This window comes from Gallus gallus, chromosome 1 (genome assembly GCF_016699485.2).
Source record: "Gallus gallus isolate bGalGal1 chromosome 1, bGalGal1.mat.broiler.GRCg7b, whole genome shotgun sequence".
In the NCBI taxonomy this organism is placed as follows: Eukaryota; Metazoa; Chordata; class Aves; order Galliformes; family Phasianidae; genus Gallus; species Gallus gallus.
In genome coordinates, this window is record NC_052532.1 from 154,395,914 (window position 1) to 154,410,886 (window position 14,973).

Here is a 14,973-nt window from a genome sequence, read left to right on the forward strand (position 1 = left end):
TGGGTTTGCGTCGCTTCCGCTGCCGCGAAGTAAACAGAGAGAAAGGGGGGCGTCGCCGAGTGGTGGGACGCGGCGAGCCGAGAGCGACGTGACACCGGGCGAAGGAGGCGCCGGGTCGGCTGCGGTGGAGGGGCTCATGTGGTCGGAGTGGAGGCGGCAGCGCGGCCCGAGCCCCGGTTGACGCGAGGCGCAGCAGGGAGCCGCCAGGTGAGGGGCTCTGGAAGAGGGGCCCGGCCCTCCTGAGGCACCCGTGGGAGTGGCGGCGCCGGGTGCTGAGGGTGTCGCGGCAGCTGTGGCTGCCTCACAGCTTCCTCGGGACAGGGATAAGCAACCGGAGGCGTGTACAGGGTTTTTTTGTTTGTTTGTTTGTTTTGTTTTTTTAACAACTGCCATTGTGTTCTGTCCGCACCTTGCTTGGCGTTACCGACGGCGTTGAGCTTGTGCTGTGCTCCTCCTGCCCGTCGGTGGCTGCCAGACTCGGAAACAGACTGATGTGATGGGTTGAGGTTTGTCTGGAGTACCTCGAGGAGTCGTGCATCTGGATATTGCACCTCTGTAGTTTGAGAGAGTTGGTTGTTTTTCTGTCTTTCTGTTCGTTTTCCTGCTTCTGTCAACAGCTTTGCTTTAAAATCTGTGATAATTATAGCAGAAGTTTGGGGAAACATGTCAGGTGTACGTCCTGGGAGTGAGCTGAAAGTAAGAGTGATAGCTCATGTCTTGAAGGAAGGGTTAAACGGTCACTGACTGAAAAACAGTGTGTTACAAATGCTGATAATTAGTACAGGCAATTAGTGTACAGAGACACGCCCATGTGAAATCTTGCATCAGTACTTTCCTTACTGAATGTAGTTATTTCTTTTGGCCTTGGAATCAAAATTCAGCCAACTCTTTGGACTACTGGAGGTGTAAATGAAAGAAAATGTAGCTGTCAGTTTCATTTTCCTGTTCTTGTAATAATTTTGTAGAAAGGCGTACCTAATTGGCTTTTTTAATACAACGTTAGAGAAAAATGCACTGGAAGAGGTTGCCCAGAGAGCTGTCCTTGGAGACATCCAAGATCAGGCTGGATGGGGTTCTGAGCAATGTGATCTAGCTGTAGGTGTCCTTGTTCACTGCAGGGGAGTTGGACTAGCTGACCTTCAAAGATTCCTTCCAGCACAAGCAATTCTGTGATTCTTTTAGTTACAGGAGCATCTGAAATGTTTTCAGACAACATTTTTGTTACTGACATGTCTTTCTATCCCCTGCTTGTTAACCGTGCACTTAGATCACATGGCATTGTATCTTCCTGGAAGGTTGTAACCTGAATTGGATCATCAGTACAGCTCTAGTGGTGACCATGTTGTCTCCTTTCTTTTTGGCTGTCTGTGGAAACTTCATGTAGTACCCTGCAGCTTCTTGAGTGTGTTTTGAACTGTAACTAGTGTATTTTAACTGCTTAGAACTCATCCAGGCTGGTCTGTGTGCTCTGAGGTGCAGCTTGTAAGTTGGCTATTGATGATCTTCTTCCAGAAGTTGCATCCCACAGTGCTTTCCAAGTGGGGGAAAAAAATCCATACAGTTCTGACAGGAGCAGTTTGTTCTTGGTCAGTTCTTTAGGGAAGTGCCAGATGTACTGCTCGTGTCTTTAAAAAGATGACTTAGTAAATGTGGTACTGTATCTGCACAGTGGCCTCTTAATGTGATGGGGGAGTAAATCCAGAGTAAATCCAGACCCTTTGAAGCTATGGTAAAAGTAGCGTGCTGGCTAGAAAACTCTTGCAGGTGTATTAGCTTATCATCAAAAGATAAGGCGGTCTCTGTAATAGAAGATGTGGAGAGCTATGTCTTAACATCTACCTTCTGTAGTTCTTACAGATCAACAAGAAATGGATTTGGAAAGATTTAAAGTCATCAAGCATGCGGCCCCAAATTTAGCACCTGTGTAGCAACTTAGATATACTATATATACATATGTGTATATATATTATTAGTGTATATATATATATTAGTGTGTGTGTGTATATATATATGTACTATATATATAAAATATAACTGTTTAACAACTTGTGTATGGTAATTGCTCATCAGAATGCAGTTGTTTGGAGTATCTCTTCAATGTGATGTTTGAAGAAGTACTGCGTTGTGGTCTAACTCATTGCAGATAACACTTCTGTGCTGTGCTTAGCGTTTCCTGTAAACATAAGCATGATGGTTCTCCTATGAGTTTACTAGCCTAATTAGCAGATTGCTTAGATACTTCAGCTATTCATTTTTCAGTAGCAGAACAGAGTTCCCTCATTTTCCTGTTAGTTGCAGATGATACGTTGCTATATTCAGTTTTCTTGCATACCATTCTGTGCAAGTGAAGGTAGCAGCTCAGCAACAGAGCTCTTTCTCAGGAGAGCTTGTTTGACCACAGCAGCGATATTTGGCATGGGTTTATAGCCATGAGCTGTGGATCACGGTAAGTAGTTCTCAGCAACTGAAAGGCAACTTTTGCTCTCCTGTGATCTTGTGGTTGCCCCCAGTGCTAGTGGGTTTAGAGAGTCAGGAGACAAATGGTGTTGATCAGTCTTTCACGACTGTTTATTCACGTTTGAGCACAACATTTTATAGTTCCAGACCTCAACTGATGGGTTGCTATTATCTTTTGAGTAGGAGGTGCTACTCAGGTGTTTCATAGGTAAATGAGGAGATGCCCAATCTGGGAAAACAATCCATGACATGCTGGATGTTAAACGTTGTGGGTTTTTTTTTTTTTTTTCCCTATTTAAAAGACTTCTAAACTTTTACTTGGTTGCTGTTCATGGCACAGAAAGTTAATTGTCCAGATAACAAGTGAACTGGACAGGAATCCTTCAAACTTCGTTTGTAGTTCTATGCCTTAGGGTGCCATGCAGAACAATAAATTAGGGGAGTTGGCTGTGGGGGGGGGGCTGCTGTTACTTAGGGCATGGCCGGGCATAGGTCAGTGAGTGGCAAGTAATTGTGTTTTGCATCACATGGCTTATTTCTTACTTTCCTTCTTCTCCTTTCCCTCTTATTAAGCTGTCCTTATCTCAGTGTATGAATTCTTGTACTTCTACTCTCTTCCATCCTCCTGGTTCTCCCCCTCATCCTGTTGAGAGATGTGGTGAGAGTGAATGGCATGTTGGTTAATCACAACACGTAATAATTTTATGCTTATGGTTGCACTTAAACACTAAACCAGAATGATTTCACTGTGTGAAGTGCAGAAATCAGGAGAGGGCAGAGGTCTTCATGCATATCGAGCCTACCCTGCCCTGAGACTCTCTTAGCTTTTCAGAGACTTGAAATGAGGGTATGGTGGCTTAGTTTGAGGTGTCATTCATAGTCCTTTAGGATGTGGTACACATCACATTCAGGCTTTTAAAAATAAGTGACTGGGTGCTAAGTTCAGTTTTAAGCTGGTGTCTGTGGAAGAACACACTGATCAAAACCTGATGCTGAATTTCAGATGTACATAGTGGTGTTTTTTCATCTTTAATGTGTAACATAAGGTATCGATGGTACAAGTGAAGGCACTGAAGATGAAGTACATGCTACTGAGAATGGAGTAACCTTTGGATTCAGACTTGCTGAATTCAGTACAATTTGGAAGAACGTTTGCTGGTTCCTCTCATCTCCTGTTCTGGGGAGAGGCAGAGGGAGTGCTGACCCTCTCAGATTGTTATTGGCAATCTTTCACAATCCCTGTTTACTAATTGGTTGGAAAAATGAAAACGTACTGTTTTTGATGACATGATTTTAAGGGTATTGATTTAAGATAAACATACTGAAATAACATCTTTTGCTTTAAGAAAGAATAATTCTGTTTGGGAATAAAAATGAACAGATCAGATGCACCTGCAAACTTGAATGCATTCATTTTTAAAAATTTCCTACAACCTTAATTTGAAATTTCCTCCTACAACTTCAAATGGTGTTGTTTCTGGTAAACAGGGAGCACTGAATGAGTGTTCACAATATTGTTTGGAAGAACATTGATGGGAAAGCAAAGTAATAATCAGCAAACTAGTGGAACAAGTTAGGTTCAGGGCATTCTCAAACAAGTGAATTACTGAGGGTTGCTGTTGTGTGTGGATTGACTGTGGTAATGATTATAGAAGTAGCATTGAAGTTGTCTGTTTTGGTGGTAATAAGACCTTTAGATTGCTATTTCACAGTTATTTGCTACTTGACTTTATTTCCTTTTTGTAGCAAAACAGACCTCTGGAAGAATGTGGTTGCGGAAAACATGCATCTTTTTGTCCATGGTTTTCTATAAACATGAGGTTTATTTGAGCTCTGTTGCATTTACTCAATTCATGGAACATTTGTTCTTATCTTTGTAGAATGAAACGAGGAAGGAAGACTAATGAGGCCAACAACAGTTCATCTGAAGAGACAGCTGAGAAAGAATCCAAGAGGCACAAGAGTGTAGATGAGAGAACCACAGTTGTGCGGAGCCCTGACTGGGGTAACCTGCTCCAAGACATTATCCTGCAGGTATTTCAGTACTTGCCCCTTCTGGATCGTGCTCATGCATCACAGGTCTGCCGAAGCTGGAACCAGGTGTTTCACATGCCTGATCTCTGGAGGTGTTTTGAGTTTGAACTGAATCAACCGGCTACCTCTTACCTGAGGGCTACACATCCTGAACTGATCAAGCAAATAATAAAGAGGCATTCCAATCACCTGCAGTATGTAAGCTTCAAGGTAGGGTATTTTGTAGGCTTTGTTTTATAATAACTTCCTAAAAATTAATGCAAGTTAAATTTTGTTCCTTTGTTTTACTTTGTTACGAATGTTTATAGGAATTATCTCTGATACTTGAGATAGTTTTGATGGCTCATCTAATTAAATATCAAAACATGAGAAATATTAATATCAGTAATTGACATAGTTATGACATGGTCCTTATGATTAAGATCCTCAATTATTAAAGAGGAAATGTGGAAGTTCTCAGTCTGGAAGACTTGGTTTTCAGGTTCAGTATGCTGAACAACAAGAAAGGCTTCTTTAAGTGTCAGTAGCAAAAAGAAAGCTAGGGAAATGCTGGCATGCTGCTGAATGAGATGTCAGTGCCCTGGTAGTGCAGGACACTGAGAAGGTAGCAGTAATGACTGAAGCAAAGAAGGCATTTAGTAACTCTTAAGACTGCCCCTTGGCAATCCCAGACCCTTGGATGTAAGAGAGAGAGTGTGAGGAAAGGAAAACTTGGTTGGGGATGTACTCAGAGATCACCTGGCAAACTTGGCACGTGCAGATGGATGGGCCGTTATAGGATCATAGAATCATTAAGGTTGGAAAAGATGTCTAAGATCATCTAGTGTGACTGTCTGCCTACCACCAATATTGCCCACTAAGGCATGTCTCTAAGTACCTCATCTGCCCTTTCCTTAAACACCTCCAGCAGCGGTGACACTGCTTCCCTGGGCAACCTGTTCACTGCTTAGCCACTACTTTGGAGAAGAAATTCTTCCAAATATCCAGTCTGAACTTCCACTGGTGCAACTTGAGGCCATTCCCTCTTGTCCAGTCACTAGTTACCTGGGAGAAGAGGCCGACCCCCCCCCACACCACAGCCTCCTTTCAGATAGTTGTAGGGAGTATATATAGGGTATCCCCTGAGCCTCCTCTTCTCCAGACTAAACCGGTCATGGGATGTATCCATGAGTGCTGAGTGGGAGCTGGCGGAAGTGTTTGCCAAGCTGCTGTCCATGAAAGGTCATGGAGAACAAGACTGGTTCTGGAGGAAAGCCTGTGTCACTCCAGCCTTCAAAAGAGCAAGGAGGTCCTAGGAAACTACAGGCAAGTCAGTTTCATGTCCGTTCCTAGAAATGTGATGGTACAGCTTATTCTGGATGTCATGTCTCCAAGCACGTGAAAGAAAAGATGGTTATCAGGAGGTAGTCAGTGTGGATTCGCCAAGAGGAGATTGCCCTTGACCAATCTGGTAGCGTTCTGTGATGTCATGACCAGCTGGGTAGATGATGGGAGGGTGGTGGACATTGTGTACTTTTACTTAAAGGCTTTTGACACTGTCTCCCACAATGTCCTTGTAGGTAAGCTTAGGCAGTGGGGAGTAGATAAGTGAACAGTGAGGTGAATTGTGAATGGCTGACTGTCAGAGCTCAGAGAGTTGTGATCAGTGATGCAGAATCTATTGGAAGCCTGTAACCTAGTGGTGTTTCCCAGGGTAGGTACTGTGTCCAGTCTTGTTCGGCAAATTCATTAGTGACCTGGATGAAGGGATAGAATGCACCCTCAGCAAATCTGCTGATGATACAAAGCTGGGAGGAGTGGCTGACACACCAGAAGGCTGTGCTGCCATTCAGCAAGACCTGGACTGACTGGAGAGCTGGGCAAAGAAGAATCTTACGAAGTTCAACAAGGGCAAGTGTAGAGTCTCGCATATAACCAGATACAGCCATACAGGGTATGCTGGCTGAGCTGCTGGGAGGAGCTCTGCAGAGAAGGACCTGAGTATCCTGGTGGACAACAGGTTGACCATAAGCCTGCAGTATGCCCTTGTGACCAAGAAGGCCAGTGGTATCTTGAGGCATGTTAAAAGGAGTGTGGCTGGCAGGTTGAGGGATGTGATTTTTCCCCTCTACTCTGCTCTGGTGAGGCCAAATCCAGAGTACTGTGTCCAGTTCTGGGCTCCACAGTTCAAGAAGGACAGGGAACTTTTACAGAGTCCAGCAGAGGGCCACAAAGATGATGAGGGGCCTGAAGCATCTCCTTATGGAGAAAGACTGGGAAAAGTGGGACTGTTCAGCCTGGTGAAAAAAGACGGGGTAATCTTATGAATACTTACAAATATCTAAAGGATGGGAGTCAATTGGGTGGAACCAGGCTTGTTTCAGTGGTGCCCAGCAACAGAACGAGGGACAGCAGACAAAAACTGGAACACAGGAGATTCCATTTGAACACAAGGAAGAGCAGCTTTGCTTTGAGGATAACATGGCGCTGGAAGAGGCTGCCCAGAGAGGTTGTGGAGTTTCATTCTCTGGAGATATTCAGAACTTGCTTGGATGCCTCACTGTGTGGGCAGCCGGGGTACCTCTGACCAATTGTATGTACTGCAACTGCTTGTTTTGGTACCAGACAAACTGGCTATCACAAGACTTGCAGATGTTTTAGGCTTTTCATCTTCTATTCAAATGGAAAATGAATGTTCATCAGACTTAAATCAGTTGCTGGCAAGCTAGCATGGTTTGTGTTAGGCTTAAAGTGATCTTGTGGTTATGCTTTTTGCTGTTCTGTAGGCTTACAAAGCTGTCACGAGTTTGGATGTATGAGGCTATTCTGGAAGCGTATCTTTAAGTGTTGGCAGAAATTGACTGGAAGCACATCAAGTGATTAAATTCTGTAACAAGCTTTACAGAGTATCCATAGCATATCTGTTGTGGTATTAAAGGTGGAAACCTAACTACGTAGCTTCAAATGGTAGTGTACTTAAATCTCCAGAAGACGTTCTATGAGCTGAGTCACCAAAAAGGAAGCAAGTGGCTTTCTTGCATGGAGAAGGGTTTCTAGTATTCCCATATTTTTATAAGGAAGAAAACACATTGATAGGCTCTGGAGCCAAAAGAACCTTCATGTATTTATTATTTGATATGGATTAAATGCTTTGGAACAGACTGTGTAGTTAATCCCTCACCATGTGAAATTTTACCAAAATATTTAGGAAACTGCTAAATTGACAGCAAATTATCTTGGATTTTTGATGTGTGCCTTTTAGAGAAAAATAAGAGGACATTAGTGAAATTCCAGTGCATTTTTTTTACTGCTATATGACAGAAAATAAAGTAGAAAAAACATGGAGAACAGAGTTGCATTATTTCAATAACAGTTGTATTTTGATGCAGTGCTTTCTGATTCAGTACGTTTACTTTTGTCTTAAGGTGGACAGTAGCAAGGAATCTGCAGAAGCAGCTTGTGATATTTTATCACAGCTTGTGAATTGCTCTCTGAAAACTCTTGGACTAATTTCAACAGCCCGGCCAAGCTTCATGGATTTACCAAAGGTATTTGAATGCATGTAAATTTCTGTAGAAAAATATTGCAGTGATTCATAGAGTATTATGAAAAGCTGTGTTGTAAGAATGAGCCTTTGGCCAAAAAAAATCCAACTTTATTATTGGGCTCTACTAAGAGGAAGGACTGAGATGATCTTCTAAGATGGGTAACTGAAGTTTCACTTATTCTGTGCATCACATGAGAAGCTAGTTCAGATCTTGTTCTTCTAAGCATTCCTGTCTCTTAGCTTGAATGTAATATTGGGCAACATGCTGCAAGTCAGTAGGCTAGAGGACTTATTAGGAGATGATTATAATCTAAGAGGTAGAGTTTAATCTGTGTGAACTTGCTGTAGCAATTACAGTCATTGATAAGTATATTCTTCTTACATTCATATCACTTTAAGGAAATCTTCAGTACTTGATGTCACAGTTAAGTGCTGGATTCAGAGGCAAAGTGCATCCTATCTCTGAAATGTGACAGACTTTTTTTAATCTAGCTTGTTTACCCGAAACTGGATTGCATTAGAAGGCCCCTTATCTAGAAGTAAAAAAATAAAAGAAATAACCAAAAATCCCCTCTGTATATGCTTCTAAACTAGCAGTCCTGCTAGTGAAGTAGAAGGATACTGTTGCTGAGGAGCAGAGGAACAGTTATGGTAACCTGGGCTGTTCTATGCAAGAGTATCTTGGATGTCTATCAGCCTCAGTTCTTGAGTCTAGCCCGTGTGTATGTCAACAGCCAGTTACAACTAAGCTGTTAGCTGGATAAGGATGATGTCATTGCTGATGGCAACAAGGACAAGGAAGAGGTAGGGGCAACCTCAGGAAAGGAAGTAGGATATAGGGTTTAAATGAGGTTAGCTGCAGAAGGATTATTAATTATTATCCTTGTCAGTGATCACAGCTGTATCATGTACTTCTCCTGAATATGTGTTTTTAATCTGTAATTTTCAAAGACATTTTTCAGATCTTTGATTTTTGTATTTTTTTTATTGTGCTTTGAGATGTGACCATTAGGAAACTTAAGCGTAGTGCGAACAATGCAGTCTTAATTTGTTTAACAATATTTTGTCCGTTCAGTTCTTGCATATTTTATTCTTAATCTGAATGCTACTTCAGTTCAATGTTTTTCCCTAGCGTCCTGTTCTACAAGCTTCTACAAGAATCAGTTGTAATCATTCATGCTGTAGTCTTACGAAGTGTCAGTTCTTCTAAAATACGGACTTCTTTTTATTACCAATAGGTTCACATGTTTCTTCTAAAAATATTTTCAAGATGAGCCTAAATCAACTCTTCAGAATAATTTGCCTTTTGGTGTTTACCTGTCTTCTGTTAAGTCTTCAAACTGTGGTTTCAAATGAACTGATCTTTTTTTTTGAGTTCATTTGTTGTTTTTTTTTCCCCTTCTCTTTTCAATATCCTTCTTAGAGGGGACTACATTCTCAATCCAGACAATATAAAACACACTGCCAGCACTTTCTGAATGCAAAGTGAAAATATCAATAAACATCTTTTTCTCTTCAGTCTGTAACATACATAGTCATAGTATTGTCAGTGTACTTGGGAGTGGTGCCTAAAGCCTCGTGCTTCCGATTTGAACACTGTCTTCATTTACATGAACTGACGTTGCTGGTTTATGTTAATTTGAAAATATCAATTCTTGTTCTAAATGTAACAAAAAGTGCATTGTATAAGAATGGGCAGTACTGTTGCCAAGCCTTTCCACATAACTGTATTCAGTCTGAGCTATGTGAACAATCCAGAAACAGTACTGAAATCAAAGTAACAGGTATATTTGTGGAGTAGTTAATATAATGCATAGAAGATGTATTTTCTTTACTTCTTCAGTAAATCTTGTAAGAAATCATGATTATAAGCTAATTATTCACTTCCATCGTACCAGAAATCTGCTCCTTTTTCCATGATTTTTTCAAGTGAAGGCATTCTGGGCTGTCTTTCTTTACTGATGAGTTTCAGTTGTTACCCAGAAATGCTCAGGACCTCAAACACTGGACCTACACTAATTACTGGTTAAGCAGCATAAATAATTATCTGTTCCTTGGCTGTGAACCACTCCGGTCAGCTTTCTAAGATTCATTCCTACCCTATGTGCTCTGCCATCCAGTAGTACCATTTGCCTTTGGGCACATGTAACAGTACAGGCTTGCCGCACTTGACTGCATCTCACCAATGCAGCCTAACTCACACTGCGTGGGAATTTTTACTCTAGGAGACGCTGCTTTAAGAGCACTGCTTCTAAATTATCCTCTAAATTAGAGTTTATATGCTTTCTCTTTGGTTGTGGTCTTTCTATAGCTTAAAGTTTACATAGTGGATTGTCCTGGGTCAGTTTCTCAGTTTTTCTCAATTTGTTTTATCTTAGGCATTCTAGTTTGCCAAATACTTAATCTGATAACAGAAATCATTATACTTTACCTTACTGAAAAATGTATACTATTTTTGATTGTGATATCAAAGACTTTTTCAGCAGCTACTGTAAGTCAGGATATTGCATACATCTGTATATAGCACAAAACCTCTGAGATTTGTTTCAGATACCAGTGTTTCATTTAAACTTTCTTTTCCAGTCTCACTTTATTTCTGCACTGACAGTGGTGTTCGTAAACTCCAAGTCACTCTCTTCACTTAAGATCGATGATACACCAGTAGATGATCCTTCTCTCAAAGTGCTAGTGGCTAACAACAGTGACACGCTCAAACTCTTGAAAATGAGCAGTTGTCCTCATGTGTCTCCAGCTGGTAAGCAACTGTTCTGTTTGCTTTTGTGTATGTGTTTAATTTGGTCAAATCTAATAAGCCCCTGAAAAAAATAGGGTTTGTTGAGAGGGAGACTGAATGTGATAGCCACAGCAACTGTTACTGAATAAAATATTAACTAGTTGTCAGTCAGTCCATTCTGCTGCTTCTCTCTGCAAGAGTCTTTCAGATTGACTGCTGAGCTAGTAATAGAACAGTGTGTTTTCTGGTTAAGAAAGTTACCTCTTATAGAAGTTCGAAGAGTACTTTTGCCTTGCACTACTTCTGCAATGAGTATTTAAGTATTCCAGTATAATTAACCTTTTTTGGACTGCCATAGCAATGTCTGTCCAGAGGAACAGGCTCTAGCAGTAACTTGCAGCTAGCCAAGGGATGTAACTCCTGTGAATTTGGGTTTGAGAATGATCTGGGTGGCAGCTCTAGCAGACTTTATTGGTTTGTGGCTAAGCATTCAGAAAGTGTATGGTGTTCCGTAAAAGTTGATAATTTGGGGGGCATATAGGTTTACAGAGTTGCTGAACTCATTATTACTGTTTAATATATATTGCTGTGTGATGCTGCAAACTGAAGGAACAGTAGGGGAGGAATGGCAGTACCTGCTTAAGGAACAAGAACCACAGCTGTTGTCGCACACTGAGTTGAGGTGAATAGAATGGGATCAGATGTGCATGCTACAAAACTGGAGCACTAAGCACATGGCAGAAAAATGTAATTGCTTAATACAGATCTCGGTGTGCCTTGAAATAGAGAAAGAAGTGGAACAAAAGAAAGGAGGTGGTATGCGAGTGGTTTGCTTCAGAGCAAGGAGACTGCAAAAATGAGACTTGAAGGAAAATGAGAAATCTTGAGCACTGAGACTCACCTGGATTTTTTTTCTCATGGGACTGCTATAATTAGGTTGCTACAAATTGTGGAAGAACTTGAACTGAATCAAAAAGGTGATGAGTTGCACAAAAGCAATCACTTGCCAATACACTTAAAATGTATAACATTCTCTCGAAGTGCAGATTTGAGGGAGAGTAGGTGTTTGGTACTAGATTAGTTCTTAAGAATTGTATTAGTGTGGGACAGAGAAGTAGTTCAAGTAGTGAAATAGAGAGGTCCCTTTCAACCCAAGCTATTCTACGATTCTGTGATTTATTATGAACTTGTATTTATAGGCTTAGGGCAGGGTGGAACAGTTAAAGAGTATGTAATTCTATGTTTGCCACATAGAAGAATCAACTCCCAGGGGAAAGTATACAATGCATAATGTATGTATATATTACTGTGCACAGAGAAGTCACAAGATGTTGGTCCCATGACAAACGATTGATATTCTGGCTGTCCAGTAAGATCTAATTTTGATATTACATCATGATTCTACATTGAAATACATGTTCTTTGCAACTTTTTGATATATGGAAACAAATTCGTATGTTTCTTATTCAATTACTGTTATATTTTCCTATGTAACCCGTTTCATAATGTTCTGCTTTCCAAGGAATCCTTTGCGTGGCTGATCAGTGTCATGGTTTACGTGAGTTGGCGCTCAACTATCATCTGCTGAGCGATGAGCTGCTGCTCGCCTTGTCTTCTGAAAAACATGTCAGGTTAGAACACTTGCGCATTGATGTTGTTAGTGAAAATCCTGGACAGACTCAGTTCCACACGATTCAGAAGAGCAGCTGGGACGCTTTCATCAAGCATTCTCCTAAAGTGAACTTAGTCATGTACTTTTTCTTGTACGAAGAAGAGTTCGACCCGTTCTTTCGGTATGAAATACCTGTCACTCACCTTTACTTTGGACGATCGGTAAGCAAAGATGTACTTGGCCGCGTTGGGATGACGTGTCCTCGGTTGGTTGAGTTGGTCGTGTGCGCCAATGGATTACGGCCGCTGGACGAGGAGCTGATCCGTATCGCAGAGCGGTGCAAGTATTTGTCAGCTGTTGGCCTAGGAGAGTGTGAAGTCTCTTGCAGTGCCTTTGTTGAGTTTGTGAAGATGTGTGGCGGTCGTCTCTCACAGCTTTCTATTATGGAGGAAGTTCTGATTCCTGACCAGAAATACAGCTTAGAGCAGATTCACTGGGAAGTTTCAAAGCATCTTGGTAGAGTCTGGTTCCCAGACATGATGCCCACATGGTAACGTCCTGAAAAGACTTTAGGGCAGATGGAATAGCACCTTATGCTTGCTATGTTGCAATTTATTGTATAAGCTTAATTAATACTGTAGTTAATTACTGTAAGTCACTGCAGCGTTTGATAGGGTTTCATTCAGAAATGATCCGTGAAATTCAAACAATTTAAAATGAAAATCATGAATACTTCTAAAACCCTTCTGCATCCAGTGATGGATTAGATTTGTTCTTTTTAATTGCTAAATTAGAAATTTTTAATTTCTATAAAAATCAAAACATTGAAATGTAACTGTAAAATAACTTCAATATCCTGACCTTCTCTGATTTAGATAGTTATTGATTGAGCACAATTGGATTTGTTATTAAAAACCAAAAAGACTACCCACAAGTTGCATGCTGTTGCAGACTATATAGCATGACTAAATCCAGTCACCCAGATGACAGGGTTAAGAATATATGGAGAATTTAGTAGGCTGCGAAATATATACACTGTTTATATAAAGTCATAAAAAGCAAGATCAATATATAACAACATAGGTTAGAAAATTAAAAAGCTGAACTTGCTACCTTATTCAGCAGATTATTAGATCCATCTAAAGTGTATTTAGAGTGCAAACAAATAGTAGTGAGAGCTACCAGAAGCGGTTTGCTTTTATTTTTCCTCTAGGCATTGTATCATAGTTTGTTTATGGGGTCTCAGATTCATGTCCAAACCTGTTTTAAGGTATTTTATGTCTAGCTCAGGAAGCGGAAGCATTCTGGGGAAACTTGTAGATACGTTGTATTTAAAAACGCGTTGGAGTTAATAAGCTTTTCTTGCACATAAACCAGTTTTGCAGCATATGGTTAGGCAGAATAATGTACAGTTTATTAAATGTACCCTGCGGTACTCAGTGGGACAACGTGGATGTGAACAGTGTGAGGTGAGGTGAAATAGGATTGGTGACCAAGGACCTTTGAACAAGACCTTAGATATTGTTGGCTGCTTTCAGTTTGAGGGAAAAAATGATATTGTAATGGTTGCTTATGCTGTATAAACTAATTGTACACTGTAAATCAGTTTCAAAAATGTTTATGTATAAAGTAAATGTTTGATAGATGATCATTTTGTATAACTTTTAATTCAACTAGTTCCATCATTTCATATGTTAAAACCTCAAAGCAGTAAACGTGCGTGAAGTAGAGCAATAGAGGAAAACATTGTTTTGATTATTTGGTAAATTTTTTTTCTTTTTTTAAAGAAAATTATAGTCTTAAATAGTGTAGGCAATGTATTGCCTGTGATCTGGATGTGTCTTGTGACTTCACTTCCTACTGCCAACAGGTTACTTTCTATTCTGTTGACTGATAACACTAAACTGTTAACGTGACAGATGAATGTTTGCAAGGTGTGATTGGCCACCCGCAAGGCAGAGCTTCTCCAGCCTGGGGCTGTACTGAGCTCCACTGGTGGCTGCTTCTCATTTGAGCTGTACAGCTAACTCTAGTAATGAGTAGGTTTTCACTTCTGGTTTCAGTAACGTTTTATCCAAATGTATAGTTCAATGGTAATATACTTATGAGCATATTTAGTTCATAATGATATTTTGAGCAAGCATTGCTCAGTGGACTGGATGTCTTTATAGGGAGTTGTATGTTTCTGTAGAGCTTTTGTCATGTAAAAATCACGTTTTATTAAATACACATTTTTGTATTAGAATTTGTTAATGTACTGCTATAATTTGCTTTTATTTGTATAAAAGGTGTCAATATATCTAGATCATCAAAGTAAAAAAAGTTCAGTGTTTTTCATACTCTCACTCTCAGAATGACCTGTGTGGTAAAGATGGAGTAACACTAACAGGCTGGGGAAGAGGGAATGTTGTCACTAAGTCAGCATGTGATGTCTTCGGCTAATGCAGCAGAACTGCTGACTGTGAATGTAACAAGACATATGATGTTATTCCCCTCACCTGGGTGAATTTCAGCAGGAAGACAACCCATCCAAACGCTTGAGTTAAAGAGGTTTTTGTGGGTTTTCTTTTTCAAGCACAACCTTCTACTCATCTCATTTTCCTTTTAGAG

At 40.5% G+C, this 14,973-nt stretch overlaps 1 protein-coding gene across 2 annotated transcripts; it reads left to right on the plus strand.

Annotated features, from left to right (window-relative positions):
• Window position 1: 1 nt before the first annotated feature.
• On the plus strand, window positions 2–14,608 carry FBXL3 (F-box and leucine rich repeat protein 3). 2 transcript variants are annotated; one of them, XM_425611.8, is made up of 5 exons: window positions 2–207; window positions 4,338–4,701; window positions 7,896–8,018; window positions 10,601–10,772; window positions 12,274–14,608. In XM_425611.8, exons 2-5 carry the CDS (start codon window positions 4,339–4,341, stop codon window positions 12,915–12,917), a joined length of 1,302 nt encoding a protein of 433 aa, XP_425611.4. In that variant the 5' UTR covers window positions 2–207; window position 4,338; the 3' UTR covers window positions 12,918–14,608. The 2 variants fall into 2 exon arrangements, with proteins under 2 accessions (XP_425611.4, XP_046757830.1); XM_046901874.1 differs by lacking the exon at window positions 2–207 and adding an exon at window positions 244–337.
• The last annotated feature ends 365 nt before the right edge of the window (window positions 14,609–14,973 follow it).